Source organism: Suncus etruscus, chromosome 2, assembly GCF_024139225.1.
Source record: "Suncus etruscus isolate mSunEtr1 chromosome 2, mSunEtr1.pri.cur, whole genome shotgun sequence".
NCBI classification, from domain to species: domain Eukaryota; kingdom Metazoa; phylum Chordata; class Mammalia; order Eulipotyphla; family Soricidae; genus Suncus; species Suncus etruscus.
In genome coordinates, this window is record NC_064849.1 from 983516 (window position 1) to 1001692 (window position 18177).

Here is an 18177-nt window from a genome sequence, read left to right on the forward strand (position 1 = left end):
GCGCGGCGGGGACCCAGGCTCATGGCGCTCGGGGCCGGCGGCGGGCGGCGGCGGCGGCGGGGGCGGGCGGCGGCCTTCATGGCGACATGTTCCCGGGCTCGGCCGGTCGTCGATCTGTCTGTCAGTCGGTCGGCGGAGGGCGGCGGCGGGCGCTAGGACCCGGCGGCGGCCTGGCGGGCGGAGGCGAGGCGAGGCGAGGCGAGGCGACGTCCGGGCCGGGCCTGGCGGGGATCCGCGCGGAGGGCGGCGGCGAGAGGGCTGCGCGGGCCCCGCCGGCCGGCCGGACGGACTCGCTCTCCCGCCGCGGGGCAGCGGCGACGGCTGCTTCGCTCCCCCGGGGCCGGCGACCGGCGCCTCCGACTCGCGAGCCCCGCGACGCGCGCCGCTAGGCCGAGCTGCTCTCGGAATGGCGACGAGTCGCCGGACAGCGGCGCCGGGAACCCGGATGGAGCTTTTATAGGGGCCGCGCGCGCGGGGCACGCCGGGAGATGGAGTCCGCGGCCGCCGCATCCGGGTCCCGACGCCCCGACGTTCCGGGGCGCGAACTGCACGACGGGACTTGTAGTCCAAGTTCGGGCTGAAATAGAGTCTTCTAGACTCTAGACTCTGTTTAGAATACGCCCGGACGTAGAAACACCGCGGGGTTGCTTGTCGTGCAGCCTGCGACTATTAGGATGATGTATGGGTCTTATTCAAAGTCCTAGTAATAGTGATCATGAGTATATCCCAGTGGTTCTCAGGGCTTTCTCCTGGACCTGCTCTCAGAAATGAGTCCTGGCAGGTTCGGGGCACCCTACGGCATGTCAGAGAGCCCGGTTGGCTGCTTGCAAGCCAAAGGCCCTAGCCACTGTGCTATTGCTCCAGCCCAACATCTTATATTTAACATCATGGCACTTCATATATCGTTTTGTTGATTATTGAGTTACATAGGTCACGAATGATATTTTATTTAATTGTGCTGAGTACAAACGGTTCTAAACACGATGATATTGAGGCCTTAGTGGGGCCTGATAGATAGAACAGCAGGTAGGACACTTGCCTTGCACGAAATCAAACTGGATTTGATTCCTGGGTTCCCACTTGATTCTCTCGGACCTACCAGGAGTGATCACTGAGTTAAGAGCCAGGAGTAACCCCTGAATAGCGCCAAATATGTCCCCCAAACCAATAACAAAAATTGGGGCATTTGATTATGAAGGGACATGCATGGAACCCCTTCGTTCAAAGGAGTGCAAATCGCAGTATGAAAAAAGTGGGGAGACATGATCCCACCCATCCCTGTGCCTGCCAGGAGGGATTTCTGAGCGCAAAGCCAAGAGTAACCCTGAATGTGATGAGAGGGTGTGACCCAAAAACAAACAAACAAAAATTTTCCTAAAAAAGATAAAAGCGGGGCCGGGCGGTGGCGCTAAAGGTAAGGTGTCTGCCTTGCCAGCACTAGCCTAGGACGGTTCGATCCCCCGGTGTCCCATATGGTCCCCCAAGCCAGGAGCGACTTCTGAGCGCATAGCCAGGAGTAACCCCTGAGCATCAAAGGGGTGTGGCCCAAAAACCAAAAAAAAAAAAAAAAAAAAAGATAAAAGCAGGGAGATATGGTACACCCACCCCTGTGCCTGCCAGGAGTAACCCTGAATGTGGGAGGGTGTGACCCAAATACAAACAAACAAACAAAATTTTTCTTAAAAAAGATAAAAGTGGGGAGATATGATCCCACCCACCCCTGTGCCTGCTAGGAGGGATTTCTGAGCTCAAAGCCAGGAGTAACCCTGAATGCGGGAGGGTGTGACCCAAAAACAAACAAACAAAGAAAGAACATTTTTCTTAAAAAAGATAAAAAAAAAAAAAAAAGAAAGATAAAAGTGAGGGGCCCGGAGAGATAGCACAGTGGCCTTTGCCTTGCAAGCAGCGGATCCAGGACCTAAGGTGGTTGGTTCAAATCCCAGTGTCCCATAGGGTCCCCCGTGCCTGCCAGGAGCTATTTCTGAGCAGACAGCCAGGAGTGACCCCTGAGCATCGCCGGGTGTGGCCCAAAAACCAAAAAAAAAAAAAAAAAAAGATAAAAGTGGGGAGGGAGAGAGAGTGTGTCCCAGCTGTGGGCCCAAACACCCAGACATAAGGGGGGGGGGGCTGGGGTGTTACAGTAACATGACCACGTTATGCTAATTGGATAGAGAAAATATACCAGAAGCCAGTGAAGGTGAGTGGCAGAGTGATAACAAAGAGGGTTCGGAACTTAAGCTTGCCCAGGGCCCTTTGAGTGTGATTGTGTGACTTCAGTACCCAAATGGTCTCCCAAGCACCCTAGGAGTGGTTCCTGGGCACTGCTGGGTGTGGCCCCAAAACCAACAAAACAAAACCCAAACATGTTCAGCATAGCAGGGCTAGCCATCCCACCACCACGGTAACTCCTATCTCACCACTCCTCCCTCACATAAGCAAAAGATTTCCAGTAGCCATATCAGGTTTCCTCATCCAGGGGTGGGAAGGAGAGTCACACGGTCTGGAGCACATAGCTTGCATGCAGGGGGCCCTGTTCATTCCTCGCCCCACTGCTGTGCTATCTCTCCTGCTCTTCATTCCTGTCACACACGTAATTCTTTGAGACTTCCAAGGAGAGCCTACAACAGCCCCAAGCATCCGTCAGGGGTAGCACAAAACAAAAACAAACTTACTGATTCCAAATCTCTGGCAGTTGAGGCCCAGAAATATGTATCTGAAAGAGCAAACCAGGTGATTCTTAAGGACAACAATGTTACGAGAATAAATGTTTTAACCTTGACGTTTTCTCCACACCTGGCCTCGGGTTTCCCTTTCTACCCTAAAGAAACAAGTTACTTATCTGCCAATTAGGACTCTTTTTTATTTTTTTCCTTTCAGTTTTTGGGCCACACAACACTGGCAGTGCTCAGGGGTTACTCCTGGCTCTTAACTCAGAAATTAAGCCTGGCAGGCTCAGGGGATCATATAAGATGTCAGGAATCAAACCTGGGTTGTCTTCATGCAAAGCATGTGCTAATGCTCTGGATCTTGTGACCCTCCCCCCCAAAAAAAGGACGTTAAATCAATCCCCAATCATTGTTATTTCATTAATTTTAATTTTTAATTTTCTCTCAGGCATTTTTATAATGGACAGCCAACTGAATCCAAGGCATCGAGAGGAAATCGGGGGGACCCTTCTAATGGCTCCTTAAAAAGGCGTGGGAAGAGAAGAGACAGATTGGACCAACTGATGTCTTTATTGGAGGAGAGGGGGCCCTGCAATTCCATCCTTACCCTTTGCTCTTTGTTAATGGTGTGTGGGGTGTGGGGTGTGTGTGTGTGTGGGGTGTGTGTGTGCGTGTTGTGTGTGTAGGAAGCCACACACAGTGCTCAGGGCTTGATTGAGGGGACCCTGCAATTCCATCCTTACCCTTTGCTCCTTGTTAATGGTGTGTGTGTGTGTGTGTGTGTGTGTGTGTGTGTGTGTGTGTGTGTGTGTGTGTGTGTGAGACACACAGCGCTCAGGGCTTGCTTGCTGATTGCTCTGGCCCCCACTGCTGACCTGGCGAATGCCCCATGGGTGACTTCTGTAGTCAATCGGGGGACAAGAGAGGAAATTGGGGTGTGAAGAGCTCATATCAAACAAGCTCCCTAAATGTTGTGTTGTTTCACGTTGGGGCCACACCCGGCGGCACTGAGGGGCTCCTCCGGGTTCTGCGCTCAGAAACAGGCTCCCGACAGGCTCGAGGGACCCTGGGGGACGCCGGGGATCGAACCGGGGCCCGTCCCGGCCGGCCGCCTGCGAAGCGAACGCCCGCCCCGCCGCCGTGCTAGCGCCTCGGCCGCAGGAACAAGCCCTGGAGGGCGACGGCCGTCTTCGAGGAAGCTGGACCCTCGCGGCCGCCGTCGCTTCCGGCGCGTGCGCGTTGCCGCCCGCTGTCACTCCGACCAAGATGGCGGCCCCCATCGGCCGCGCGCTACGGGGCTGCTGCGGCCGCCGGTGGGCCCCGTGGTCCCCGCTGCTCGGGCCGCCGGGCGTGCGGTGCCGCTCCCAGGGCGCGCGGGCGGCCGAGACGCACTTCGGGTTCGAGACCGTGAAGGAGGAGGAGAAGAGCGGCAAAGGTGGAGGCCGGGCCGGGCCGGGCCGGGCCGGGGGCGGATTTCGAGTTTGGAGCGATGGCAGCGCCGTGCTCACGGACGAGTTTGCGCTGGTTGCAGTTGTCAATGGCTGGGGACACATTGCGATGGCCGAAGTAAAAGTGGTTTAGGACTGACTTAACGCCCTGCTAGTGCTGAGCTAAGCCCACTGGGATTCCCCACTCCCGGCCTGATCCCGCAGAGGCACTGCCATTCTCGCTAAGTGCCGTGCATCGAGTGTTTTTGAGATGCGAGGCACCCTGCAGAGCCCCCCATTCTTATCCCAGTCTCCCTTGATGGTTTTTGTTATGCCGAGTTATACTTGAGGAAATCAAAATTTAAATTTAAGTAGGGGCCAGAGCTATAGCACAGCAGGGTAGGGGTTTGTTTTGTGCACAGCCCACCAGGTCCCCAGCATCTTATAGGGTCCCCGGAGCCTGCCAGGAGCAATTTCTCATGCAAAGCCAGGAGTAACCCCTGAGCACCGCCGGATTTAGCCCCAAAACCACAATAAAATAAAGTAAATATTGTGGGGGACTGGAGAGGTAATAAAAGCTGGTAAAACATTTGCCTTCCATGTGACCAACCTGGTTTCAATGCCTGATATCACATACGGTACCCTGAACACTGCCAGGTGTGATTTCTGAGCACAGAGTCTTGAATAAGTTAGCCCTGAGTACTGCCATGTGTGGACCCTCCAAAAAGCTTGGTGATATCTGGTGATGCTCAGGGGTTACTCCTGGCTCTTTACTCAGGAATGACTCCGTGAGGTTCTTGGGAGACCATATGGGGAACCGGAGATGGAACCTGACTCGGTTCCTGCTGTCAAACGCCATACCCACTGTACTATCACTCTGGCCCAGATTCATTGAACACCTTAAAGAATTACTTTTTCCAAGAGTAACTGGTGCGTCTTCCTCCCATGTCAGTCTACCAGGTGTTTGAAAGTGTGGCCAAGAAATACGATGTGATGAATGACATGATGAGTCTGGGCATCCACCGAGTTTGGAAGGATTTGCTGCTGTCGAAGATGCATCCGCTTCCGGGGACCCAGCTCCTCGATGTTGCTGGAGGCACAGGTAATGTCCAGTGCACGTCCTCACAACGCACCATGCACCTTCTATAGAAATGAGCTATCTCACCTACCACTTGAAGAAGCTGATAATTAAAAGTCAACTTCTAGGGGCTGGAGAGATAGCACAGTGGTAGGGCTTTTGTCTTGGCAAGCAGCAGATCCAGGAAGGATGGTAGTTCAAATCCTGACACCCCATATGGTTCCCAGTGCCTGCCAGGAGCGATCTCTGAGCACAGAGCTAGTAGTAACCCCTGAGTACCACCAGGTATGCCCCCAAAACAAAACAAAAGGTCAACTTGTTTTGTTTTGTTTAGGCCACATCCCGTGACGCTCGGGTTACTCCTGGCTATATGCTCAGAAATCACTCCTGGCTTGGAGGACCATATGGGATGCCAGGGGATCGAACCGTGGCCCGTCCTAGGCTAGAGTGCACAACGCAGATAGATGCCTTACACCCTGCGCCACCACTCCAGCCCCAAAAAGGTCAACTTCTAGGGGTCAGAGCAGTAGCACAGCGGAGAGGGCATTGGCCTTGCACATGGCCGACCCAGCTTTAATCCTCAGCAACACATATGGTCCCCGAGCCCTCCAGGAGTGATTTCAGAACTCAGAGCCAAACCCTGAGCACTTCTGGCTGTGGCCCACTGCCCCCAAATCAATTTATAGGGACTGAGAGATAGCATAGTGAGTAGGACATTGACTTTGTTTGGGCATTTGACCCAGGTTTGATCCTTGGGACCCCATATGGTCCCCTGAACCTGCCAGAAGTGATCTCTGAGCACAGAGTTTGGAGTAAACCTGGAATGTAGCAGGACAGCCCCTGAAGAGGTTGACTGATGGAGGGATGGAGAATGAGGCCCTTTTCTTCCAGCTCGGAGCACGTGTCTGCCACCCTGTCTAGCCCACGGTTCTGAGGTGAAACGGCGGGTAAACAGCTCGCAGACAATCAGGCTCGTGGAAATATTTGCTTTATTCGGATGGACAAAACTGAAGTCCAAAGACTCCGATTCAGTTCCATCCAGCAAAAGCCTCTCGCCTTCCACAGACCCTTGCTCTTATAGTCCAGAGTCAGGTCCCACCCAATGGTGGGATCAGATACCAACCAATGGTGGAAGCAGAATCAGGTCCTACCCTAGGGTGGGGGCAGAATGCCAGGTCACACCCTAGGGTAGGGCACAATCACCTAATCAGATTAGGGTGAGCAACATAGTAATCCCCCAAAATATTTACATACACAACACTGGAACACTACTTGGTCTGGCCCCAAAGGACTGGAGACCGATCCAGGGGTTAAAGAACTTGCATATAGTCAATTCTGGTTCTATTGTAGAAGCACATATATTCCCCAAAGACCCCCGGGAATGATCCCTGAGCATAAAGCTATGAGTCAGTCCTGAGCACAGTCAGAAATAAAAAATTAATAAAAGTAGTTAATAAATAATAAAATAAAATAGTTTTATTTAGGAAATGAGAGTGAGGGAAAAATATATATGTATATGTATTGTTTCTTGGTTTTGGCAGGGGTTTATTTGTTTTGTTTTTGTTTTTGGGCCACACCATGCAGCGCTCGAGTTACTTCTGGCTCTGTGCTCAGAAATGGGATTCCGGGACTCGAACTCTGGTCTGCTGAATGCAAGGCAAATGCCCTCTCCACTGAGTTATCTTTCTAGCCCCGGCAGGGGATTATTGTTTGTTTTTACCTCTCCCTGATATTGCTTTCACGAAGTTAGAAAAGACTAGAAGGATGCACTCCCTGTCTCTAAGCTTGTTGTATCTGGGGGCCGTGGGGGGAAGGATGTGCTGTTCTATTTATATTTAGGTATTGAGTCATTTTATAGTTAAAACAGGTTTGTGTATCACTTATGTAATTTTGTAGAAGCTTGGTTGTTTTTTCTCTTAAATTCTTAGAAGTTAAACAATTGCTATAAATAGAAGTTTCTGGGGGTCTGGAGAGAGAGCACAGCGATAGGGCGTTTGCCTTGCGTGCGGCCAATCCAGGAAGGACGGTGGTTCGATCTCCAGTATCCCATATGGGCCTCCTGGCTCTATGCTCAGAAATCGCTCCTGGCAGGCTCGGGGGACCATATGGGATGCTGGGATTCGAACCACCGTCCTTCTGCATGCAAGGCAAATGCCCTACCGCTGTGCTATCTCTCCAGCCCTGAGGGGTGATTTCTGAGCACAGAGCCAGGAGTAATCCCTGAGTGCTGCCGTTGTGACTCAAAACCCCGCCAAAAGAGTTTGTGGGACCAGAGCTATAACATAGTGAGGAGGGCATTTGCCTTGCATGCAGCCAATCCATATTTATCTCCGGCATCCCACATGGTCTTCCACAACTGCCTGGAGTAACCCCTAAATGCCACTGGGTGTGGCTCATAAATTAAAAATATAAGTTTTTGCTGAAGTAAGTAGCCATGTACCATGTAACCCTCTACGGTGCTGGGAATTGAACCTGGGCCAACCGCGTGCAAGGCAAGCGCCCTCCCCACTGTCCTCTGGCTGCAGCCTGGACATTTCCTTTTCAGACTCCACGCCTCAGCCCTCGGTGTTGTGCCTTCCTTCCCGACAGGTGACATTGCCTTCCGCTTCCTCAGCTACGTTCAGGCGCAGCAGCAGAGGAAACTGAAGCGGCAGTTACGAGCCCAGCAGAACTTATCCTGGGAAGAAATTGCCCGCAAGTACCAGAAGGAGGACGAGGACGCCCTGGGCGGCTCCCGGGCCGTGGTGTGCGACATCAACAAGGAGATGCTCAAGATTGGGAAGCAGAAAGCTCGAAGCCACGAATACGGAGCCGGTGAGTGCTGCAGCCACTGAGCGACAGGGAGGGAGGGTAAGGACCGTGTGTTTCTCTGCTAGAAAACACAAAATGTGGGGGCCCAAGTGATAGCACAGTGGCAGGGCATTTGCCTGGCACACAGCCAATCTGGGACAGATGGTGGTTTGAATCCCGGCATTTTATTTGGTCCCCCAAGCCTGCCAAGAGCAATTTCTGAGTGCAGAGCCAGGAGGAGCCCCTGAGCACCACAGGGTGTGGCCCAAAAACCAACAGTAACAATAACAGCAAAAACAAGAAAATACAAAATGTAGATTGACGCCTTGTTTTCCAGCTTTTCAAAGCTTACTTAGCTTGAGGCAGTGTTGCAAATCCTTTGTGTGGGGGCCAGAGTGGCAGGCCCAGGTTAGATCCCCAGTATCCCTTCTGGTCCCCCAAGCCTGAGCACTCTCAGATATGATAATCCCCCCCCCCCCATTTTTTTACTCTTTTTGGGGGAGGAAGCCATACTTTGCAGCGCTCAGTGGTTACTCCTGGCTATGTGCTCAAAAATCACTCCTGGCCCACTAGGGGACGCTATGAGATGCTGAGGATCGAACTCGGTTTGGCTGTGTGCCAGGCAAACCTATCTGCTGGTCCTCCCCAAATTTTTTTTAATTCTTTCCCTCCCATTTTATCCAATGAAAGTACTGATTCCAAGGCAGCTCCTCCAAGCCTCGACACTGCCCTCTTCCAGGCGCAGCACACTCTGCAGCCAGCCCTGTGCTCCAGCCCCATGCTAGCAACTCCCGTGTCCACCCAGGAGTGACGTGTGTTGGGCTGTTTCAACTCCAGGCCTCCTCCCACTCAGACCGAACCACCTAGAAGAACAGCAGGCCCCTTGGCCTCGAGCTGAAGAGCTCTTTGTTAGCCAGCAGTTCCAGTCCGAAGGCAACAGGCAGTCACCGTCTTCTAGACAAAGCCACTATGTCTCCATCCTCCTACTGCAGACAGTTTCCTTCTCTCCAGCTCAGCACGAGGTCCCGAAAACAACAGAGAGCAAGGATGGGACCATTGGGCATGTTCCGTGTCTGGAATTCTTTCTGCCCTTCTGCCTTGGACCCCAACTATATAGGCAAAAACCACCTGTCCTCTAACTTGAGTCCTTTCTCCTCCCTGGTTCATGGAACCCTGTTTGTAATAGCTTTACAGCAACAACAACTACTATTACAAAATATCAAGTATCTGGGGCCAGAGTGATAGCACAGCGGTAGGCCGTTTGCCTTGCTTGCAGCCGATCCAGGACGGATGGTGGTTCGAATTTTGGCATCCCGTATGGTCCCCTGAGCCTGCCAGGAGCGATTTCTGAACGCAGAGCCAGGAGTAATCTCTGAGCAAACCAAAAAAAGAAAAAAACAGTCGGGGGTGGATTTTGGGCCACTCAGTATCTGCACACAGTTCCACAGAGCCAAGAGCTGATTCTCACAGACATACCCCTACTTCAGAAGTTGGCCCCAAAGGGGTGTGTATGTAGGTGGCCCACATTTCTGCCCGACTGTCTAAATTCCAGGATTCTCATACTGGCCTGTCAGCTTTCATTTTGTTTTGCTTTGTTTTTTGGGGGGGCCACACCTGGCAGTGTTCAGGGGTTACTCCTGGGGGCCGGAGCAGTGCACAAGTGGTAAGGCATCTGCCTTGCCCATGCTAGCCTCGGACAAACCACAGTTCGAATCCCCAGTGTCCCATATGGTCCCCCAAGCCAGGAGTGATTTCTGAGCGCAGAGCCAGGAGTAACCCCTGAGCGTCACCCGGTGGCCCAAAAACATCAACAAAAAAAAAAAGAAATCACACCTGGCAGACTCGGGGGACCATATGGGATGCCGGGGGTTGAACCTCGGTCTATCCTGCATCAACCGTGTGCAAGGCAAACGTCCTACTGCTGTGCTGTCCGACCGGTCCCCCACCCAACAGCTTTGACTCTTGCCCTGTGCGGAAGAAGTGTCCCCTGGACTGAGCCACTCCCCGTTTTCTCTTCCAGGGCTTTCATGGGTTGTGGGCGATGCTGAGGAGCTGCCCTTCGACGACGACAAGTTTGACTTCTACACGATTGCCTTCGGGATCCGGAACACCACACACATCGACCAGGTAGGAGGGACTGTGTGCTCAGCTTACATGACTCAGGATGTTCCTAATGGAATGACTCCCCAGTGAGTGAGGAAAATGAGGGGACAATGGTTTGCTGGCCCTGCTCCTGAAGGTAGAATGACATGGAGAAGATGGGGCTGGAGAGATAGCATGGAGGTAAGTTGTTTGACTTGCATGCAGAAGGTCATTGGTTCGAATCCCGGCATCCCGTATGGTCCCCTGAGCCTGCCAGGAGTAATTTCTGAGCGTAGAGCCAGGAGGAACCCTGAGCACTGCCAGGTGTGACCCAAAAAACAAAAGAAAAGGAAGGACATGGAGTAGAGTGGTAACTTTGCTGCGGCTTCTATGCTTTAGGTCGCTCATTTTGGGTCCAGCATTGAAAACAAGTCAAAACACCAGGGTCCAAAGAGATAGTCCAGTGGTTATTGTGCATGCTTGGCATGCAGTCTATGCCAGTTTTGTTTCTAGCACAACATGGCCCCCCAACATCGGAACCGCAATGGCAGTGCCGAGTGACTGGGATAATAATCCTCAGACCTACAAGTCCTGAGCCACCTCTTAGCCTCGGGTCCTCACGCTAAATCCCAGGAGAATCGCCAGGAGGGGCCCAAGCCTGCTGGGTGCCACTTAGGAAATTCCCCTCAAGTAAATTCCCAGTGGACACAGTGACGGATTTTATTTCCATCTTTGAGACTCTCTTTCTCCAGCCAGACTTAACACTTTTTCTTTTTTGGTTTCCTTGGTTTTTGGCGGGGAGGGTTTAAACCCAGCAGTGCTCAAGGATTCCTCCTGGTTCTGTGCTCAGGAATTACTCCTCCTGGTGGTGCTCAGAGATGCTGGGGACCGAACTCAGCTCAACCGCATTGCAAGGCAAGTGCCCTCCCAGCTGTACTGTCTCTCCAGCCCAGACTTAACAGTCTTGCTCTGATGTTTTATTCTGTTTCCTCTCACTAGTAAAGTCAGCTCACCCCGTGAGTTTGCCAGTCTGAAGCCTCGCCAAGGCAGCAGAGAAAAAGACACTCAGACATAACTTGGCAGCAGGTAGCAAGATTTTTGGGTTTTCTCTGGGAAGAAGGAAATGTTTGACTCAATCTGAATAAAGCCCTTTGGACTTCTACTGTTAAATTCCCTCCAAAGCTTTTGAAGACAATACACAAAGTTATCGATTTCATTTCTGCCTAGTGGGCCCTAATTTCTGTGTCACTGCTTTGGGTGTGACAGCCAATATGATGCTGATTAGATTCATTCTTCTTCTTTTTTTTTTTTTTTTTTAATTTTGGGTCAAACCAAGCATCAGTAAGGGGTTACTCCTGGCTCTTCACCCAGAAATTGCTCCTAGCAGGCTCGGGGGACCATATGGGATGCCGGGATTCGAACCACCGTCCTTCTGCATGCAAGGCAAACTCCTTACCTCCATGTTATCTCTCCTGCCCCTCCCCTCTTTTGTTTTGTTTTGGGCCAGACCTAGTGATGTTCTGCAGTTGCATCTGGGTCTTCACTTAGGATCGCTCTGGCTGTGATTAAGGGACCAAATAGGTTGCCTGGATTGGAACTGGGTTGGCTGCGTGCAAGGCAAGCACCCTGTCTGCTGTACTATCTCTCCAGCCCCAAATTTTACTTTCTTTTTTTTTTTTTTAATTATTTTGTTTGTTTTCTTGGCACTAAAGTGATACTCCTGGCTTTGTGCTCAGAAATCGCTCCTGGCAGGCTCGGGGATCATATGGAATGCTGGGATCTAAGCTGGGTCAGCCACATGCAAGACAAACACCCTACCTGTTGTGCTATTGCACCAGTCCTAACTTTATTTATTTTATTTAAAATAAATTTTATTTGGGGCCGGAGAGATAGCATGGAGGTAAGGCTTTTGCCTTTCATGCAGAAAGTTGGTGGTTCGAATCCCGGCATCCCATATGGTCCCCTGAGCCTGCCAGGAGCGATTTCTGAGCATAGAGCCAGGAGTAACCCAAAAACATTAATTAATTAATTAATTAATTAATTAAATAAAGTTTCAGAGGATAGGGCATCACAACTCAGGGAGCTCAGGACTCATTCCTAGATGTCCTCAGAGGCCCATAAGTGGTGCTGAGAATGTGTCAGCTACATCAAGGCAAGCATCTTACCTTTTTTTTTTTTTTTTTTTTTTTTGGTTTTTGGGCCACACCCATTTGACGCTCAGGGGTTACTCCTGGCTATGTGCTCAGAAATCGCCCCTGGCTTGGGGGGACCATATGGGACGCCGGGGGATCGAACCGCGGTCCTTCCTTGGCTAGCGCTTGTAAGGCAGACACCTTACCTTCAGCGCCACCTACCCGGCCCCGCATCTTACCTTTTAAGCTGTCTCTTCGCCTGTTTTGAGGGGCTTGGACCACACCTGGCTGTGGTCAGGGCTGTGTTCAGGGCTTACTCGTAGCTCTGTGCTCAAGAACTAATTCTGGCAGTGCTCAGGGGCCAACCATGTGTGATACCAGGGACTGAACCCAGTTCATTCAGTTGCACTCAAGGCAAGTGCCTGCCCACTGTCCCATCAGTCTAGCCCCACTTCTTCCTGTCTTATGACTTGCCCCTTCCTTTTATAGTAGCTGCATAGATTCCATTTGCATAGATTTACATCGTATAATGTCTTCTAGACTCATTAATGATTAAAATGCTTCTAATTCTGTACTAGATAGCACTGCCGTCAAAACTCATATGCATCTTTTCTACAGTAGTCATATTTTTATAAGGTAGATTTTTTTTTTTTTTTTGGTTTTTTGAGTCACACCCTGTGACGCTCAGGGGTTACTCCTGGCTATGCGCTCAGAAGTTGCTCCTGGCTTCTTGGGGGACCATATGGGACGCCGGGGGATCGAACCGCGGTCCGTCCTAGGCTAGCGCAGGCAAGGCAGGCACCTTACCTCCAGCGCCACCGCCCTGGCCCCGAGATTTTTTTTTTTTTTTTGGGTTTTTGGGTCACACCCGGCAGCGCTCAGGGGTTCCTCCTGGCTCTGTGCTCAGAAATCGCTCCTGGCAGGCTTGGGGGACCATATGGAATGCTGGGATTCTTCGAACCACCTCCTTCTGCATGCATGGGAAATGCCCTACCTCCAGGCTATCTTTCCAGCCCCTTATAAGGTAGATCAGGGGTCTCAAACTCCCGGCCCGTATCTTTGTACAACATTTTGTGGCCCGCGGCCAGCCTTCAAATATAGCAGTATTTGCGATTATTCACTTACTGAATAATCACAATAAAAATCACATTAGTAAGAAAAAAATCGCATTAAACATTCGCAGACCCCGAGCAGTTCCGTTCGGGGTATGCAAATGTTTAATGCGATTTTTTGAGATTTTTTTTTTTCTTACTAATGTGATTTTTTATTGCGAATATTCGGTCAGCGAAATACCTTATGCGGCGTGCCTCGCCCCGACTTTGCCTCCTGCAGCCCCCAGGTAAATTGAGTTTGAGACCCCTGAGGTAGATTCTTGGAAGTAAAATAATGACACTTGAGAAGTTTCCCAAAGCAATGTGGATGAATAATTCCAAAATTGCTCTCTTTGGGCTTGTACCACTCAGCTGGTTTTATCCTCACTCTCCGTGATCTTCCAAGCACCTCCAGGAGTGACCCCTTGGGTCCAGACAGAGCCAGGAGTGGCTCTGATTACTTTTGGGTGCAGCCCAAGCTCACCCAGCCACCAAATAACTAACAAGTCTTTTTTTCTTTATGGGCAGAACGCCTGGAAAGTTCAGGATATTTTAGGATTATCTCAGCTATTATAGCTTCCCAACTGAGAATTTAAAAAAAGGGTCCGTGAGAAACTGGATTCTGCATACAGAAATTAAGGCTATTCTGGCTTAGTGAACTTGAGAAACATCTGGCTAAGGAGAAGTCCAAGAGGTCATATAGTATAGTGAGCAGGGTACTTGCCTTACACGCAGCTGACTGGGTTTGATCTCTGGCACCCCAAATGATCTTAGCCCTGCCTGGGTGATCCCGGAGTCCAGAGTCCGGAGTAAGTCCAATAGGTGTGGCCCCTAGTTGCTAGGCGGTGTGGTCTGGAGCTGGAGCTTGCCCAGTGGCTAAGGCCTTCTTGCACATGGCTGACCTGGGTTTGATCTCCAGCATCCCATATGGCTCCCCCAAGCCCCACCAGGTATGATTCCTGAGTTTAGAACCAAGAGTAACCCCTGAACACCACTGGATGTGGCCAAAAAATAAAAGTCAGAGAGGTCTGCTCTGTTTCTCAGGTACTCCAGGAGGCCCATCGAGTCCTGAAGCCAGGCGGACGATTTCTGTGTCTGGAATTTAGCCAAGTGAACAATCCCCTTTTATCCAGGTTGGTATGGTTACTAATGGGGCTTTATTCTCATGGTCTTGTCGGAGATTAGCTGTTCAGAAATGGAAAGAACAGAGGCCAGAGAGATAGCACGGTGATAGGATGTTTGCCTTGCAAGCAGACGATCCAGGACTGAGGGTGGTTCGAATCCTAGCATCCCATGTGGTCCCCTTGCCTGCCAGGAACGATTTCTGAGCACAGAGCCAGGAGTAACCCTGAGCGCCACCAGGTGTGGCCTAAAAACCAAAAACACATAAATAAGTAAATAAATAAAAACAAAGAAAGGGCCCGGAGAGATAGCATAGCGGCGTTTGCCTTGCAAGCAGCCAATCCAGGACCTAAGGTGGTTGGTTCGAATCCCGGTGTCCCATATGGTCCCCCGTGCCTGCCAGGAGCTATTTCTGAGCAGACAGCCAGGAGTAACCCCTGAGCACCGCCGGGTGTGGCCCAAAAACAAAAAGAAAGAAAGAAAGAAAGAAAGAGAGAGAGAGAGGGAGGGAGAGAGAGAGAGAGAGAGAGAGAGAGAGAGAGAGAGAGAGAGAGAGAGAGAGAGAGAGAGAGAGAGAGAGAGAGAGAGAGAGAGAGAGAGAGAGAGAGAGAGAAAGAAGGAAGGAAGGAAGGAAGGAAGGAAGGAAGGAAGGAAGGAGGGAGGGAGGGAGGGAGGGAGGGAGGGAGGGAGGGAGGGAGGGAGAAAGGAAGGAAGACAGACTAGTGAACTATAAACACAGCTTTGCAGTTCAGCGTTTCAGAGTCATGGTGACAGCCCAGAGGCCAATTAGTTCTAAGTGAAGTCCAGGCCTGAAGCCCCTCGAACCAGTAGCTAAAGGCTAAGTGTTTTGGGAGGTTGTCTTTTTATTGGGGGTCCTTTGGGGGTTGTTTGGAGCCACACAGCAGTACCTGGGGCACTGTGTGGTATGGGAATTGATCCCGGGCCTCCTGCCATACAAAGTATAGACTCAATATTGATTATTGGTTGAGTTATCTAGTTACCTCACCAACCCTTGCTATTTTTTTTTTTTTTTTTTTTTTTTTTTGGTTTTTGGGCCACACCCGTTTGACGCTCAGGGGTTACTCCTGGCTATGTGCTCAGAAATCGCCCCTGGCTTGGGGGGACCATATGGGACGCCGGGGGATCGAACCGCGGTCCGTTCCTTGGCTAGCGCTTGCAAGGCAGACACCTTACCTCTAGCGCCACCTTCCCGGCCCCTGCTATTTTCTTTTTTTTTTTTTTTGGTTTTTGGGCCACACCCGGTGACGCTCAGGGGTTACTTCTGGCTATGCGCTCAGAAGTCGCTCCTGGCTTGGGGGACCATATGGGACGCCGGGGGGATCGAACCGCGGTCCGTCCTAGGCTAGCACAGGTAAGGCAGGCACCTTACCTCCAGCGCCACCCACGCCCGGCCCCCCCCCTGCTATTTTCTTAATGAATACTTTTTTGTTTTATTTTGGGGCCACATCCAGCAATGCTCAAGGAATTCCTGGCTCTGGAATTACTGTTGGCAGTGGGGAGGGGCACCTTATGGGGTAACAAGGGTCACACCTTGGTCAGCTACAGGAAGACAAGCACTTTTGTTTGCTTTTAGTTTTTGGGCCACACCTGGCAGTGCTCAAGGGTTTCCTCCTGGCCCTGCACTCAGAAATCACTCCTGGCAGGCTCGGGATACCATATGGGATGCTGGGGATCCAACCTGGGTCCGTCCCGGGTTGGCCACGTGCAAGGCAGATGCCCTACGGCAGTGCCATCGCTCCGGCCCGAGACAAGCACTTTTCCTGCAGTGCGTCACTCCAGCTCCAGCCCTGTTGCCTTTCCTTAGGGAAGTGAGGGGTCTGCGCTAGCGGTGACCTTCTGCCTTTCTGTCCAGACTCTATGACCTGTACAGTTTCCAGGTCATTCCTGTCTTGGGAGAGGTCATTGCGGGCGACTGGAAATCCTACCAATACCTTTGTGGAAAGTATCCGAGGTTCCCATGTCAGGTACGGACTCTGCCATTCACGAGAAAACCCAGCCTGTTCCTCGAGTTGAACCCTGCATCATCCTCTGAGGTCCTTTTCTTTTGTTTGTTCGTTTGTTTTAGGAAGAGTTCAAAGAAATGATAGAAGATGCCTGGTTTTTTGAAGGCGACTTACCAGAGTCTGACGTCAGGCATTGTGGCCATTCATTCTGGCTTTAAAGCTCTGACACCTGTGGAAGGTTGGAACAGGTGAAGGGGGCACACGAGCCACTCACGTCCCCTCTGAGGCCTGGAACTGAGGACAGCGTCTCGAGAGACCAGAGCAGAAACAGCTGCCCTTGGAATTCTGTGGGCTCCTGGTCCCTTTACTGCAGCTTTCATCAGGGGGCACTCTCCATGTCCCTCACACACACCATATTTAGCATCTGATTTTTGCTCAACTTCTATTTTTCTCGGTTGTGTAGTGTGTGGTCGAGGGAAACCAGTACTAACTAGCTCTTCTTTTTTTTTTTTAAGTATATTTGGAGCCTATTTTAGGACTGTACTGCCTTCAGAATCATTTGAATCTAATGATTTATTGCAACTAAAATATGTCCTAGCTGTCACTGAGTCAGTCTGTGGCCTTCACTGTTGGTGAAGCAAGACCCAAGACCCAGAGCTTATAATCACTACTATTATGCTTTGACTAAAAAATTTTTTTGTGTGGGGGTCTCACTCAGTGGTACTCAGAGCTTCCTCCTGGCTCTCCACTCAAGGATCACTCCTAGCAGTGCTCAGAGGACCATATGGGATGCCGGAGATAAGACCTGGCTGACCTCGGACAAGGCAAGCAAGTGCCTTCCCCGCTGTACTATTGATCCAGCCCCAAATACATTGTTCTCATCTTTTTTTTTTTTTTTTTTTTTTTTGTGGTTTTTTGGGTCACACCCGGCAGTGCTCAGGGGTTATTCCTGGCTCCAGGCTCAGAAATTGCTCCTGGCAGGCACGGGAGGACCATATATGGGACGCCGAGATTCGAACCGATGACCTCCTGCATGAGAGGCAAACGCCTTACCTCCATGCTATCTCTCCGGCCCCCATTGTTCTCATCTTTAAATCAGCGTCTGTCGTGAAAATAAATAATCGGTCCTTGTTAAATCTACAAGCAGATTCTTGCTTGTAGAGAATCCAGATGTCAAAAGGGGTTTCATAACAAATAAAGGTTGAATATTTATCTTGTCTAACTAACCTCCCACCTCCAGTTCTCAGGGGCTGAGAGAACTTGTCTTCTTTTGTTTGGGGATCACACCGGCAGTGGTGGAGGACTTTGGGTGATGGGAATTGCACTCCTTCCTCCTACACATAAGGCACACTCCCAGCTTATTGCGCTATCTGGCCCAGCCTTGGGTTATTTTGGGGCCTGGGGTCCCTCTTGGCACTTCCTAGTTGTTTAATGCTTACAGCAAGGCCTATGTACTTAACCCCTGTACTAGTTCCCTGTCCCCTAGCTATTATATTTTGTTTTGGGACAACCACCTGGTGGTACTCTTTACTTTGTGCTCAGGAATCACTCTTGGCCATGCTCTGGGGACGGTATGTGGTCCTGGAAATTGAACCTGGGTTAATAGTGCCCTGATGGTCATACTATGGCTCTGGCTCCTAGCTATTTTTAGTATCTATATGTTTTTTCCTAAATTTTATTGACTGATTGCTTGGCTGGTTTTTGGGCCACACCTGGCGGTTCTCGGGGGCCATTCCTGGCTTCTGCACTCAGAAGTCACCCCGAGCAGGCTGGGGGACCACATGGAATACCAATCAAACCCAGTCGCCCTTGGGCCAGCCGCGTG

General features: G+C 51.0%; 1 protein-coding gene across 1 annotated transcript; it reads left to right on the top strand.

Annotated features, from left to right (window-relative positions):
* The first annotated feature begins 488 nt into the window (after nucleotides 1-488).
* Nucleotides 489-16604, top strand: COQ5 (coenzyme Q5, methyltransferase). Its single transcript, XM_049768189.1, is given in 9 exon segments — nucleotides 489-570; nucleotides 3721-4101; nucleotides 5046-5195; nucleotides 7761-7985; nucleotides 9982-10088; nucleotides 14311-14399; nucleotides 16262-16373; nucleotides 16475-16504; nucleotides 16506-16604. Coding segments are annotated over 9 exon segments (1275 nt in total).
* Nucleotides 16605-18177: the final 1573 nt, after the last annotated feature.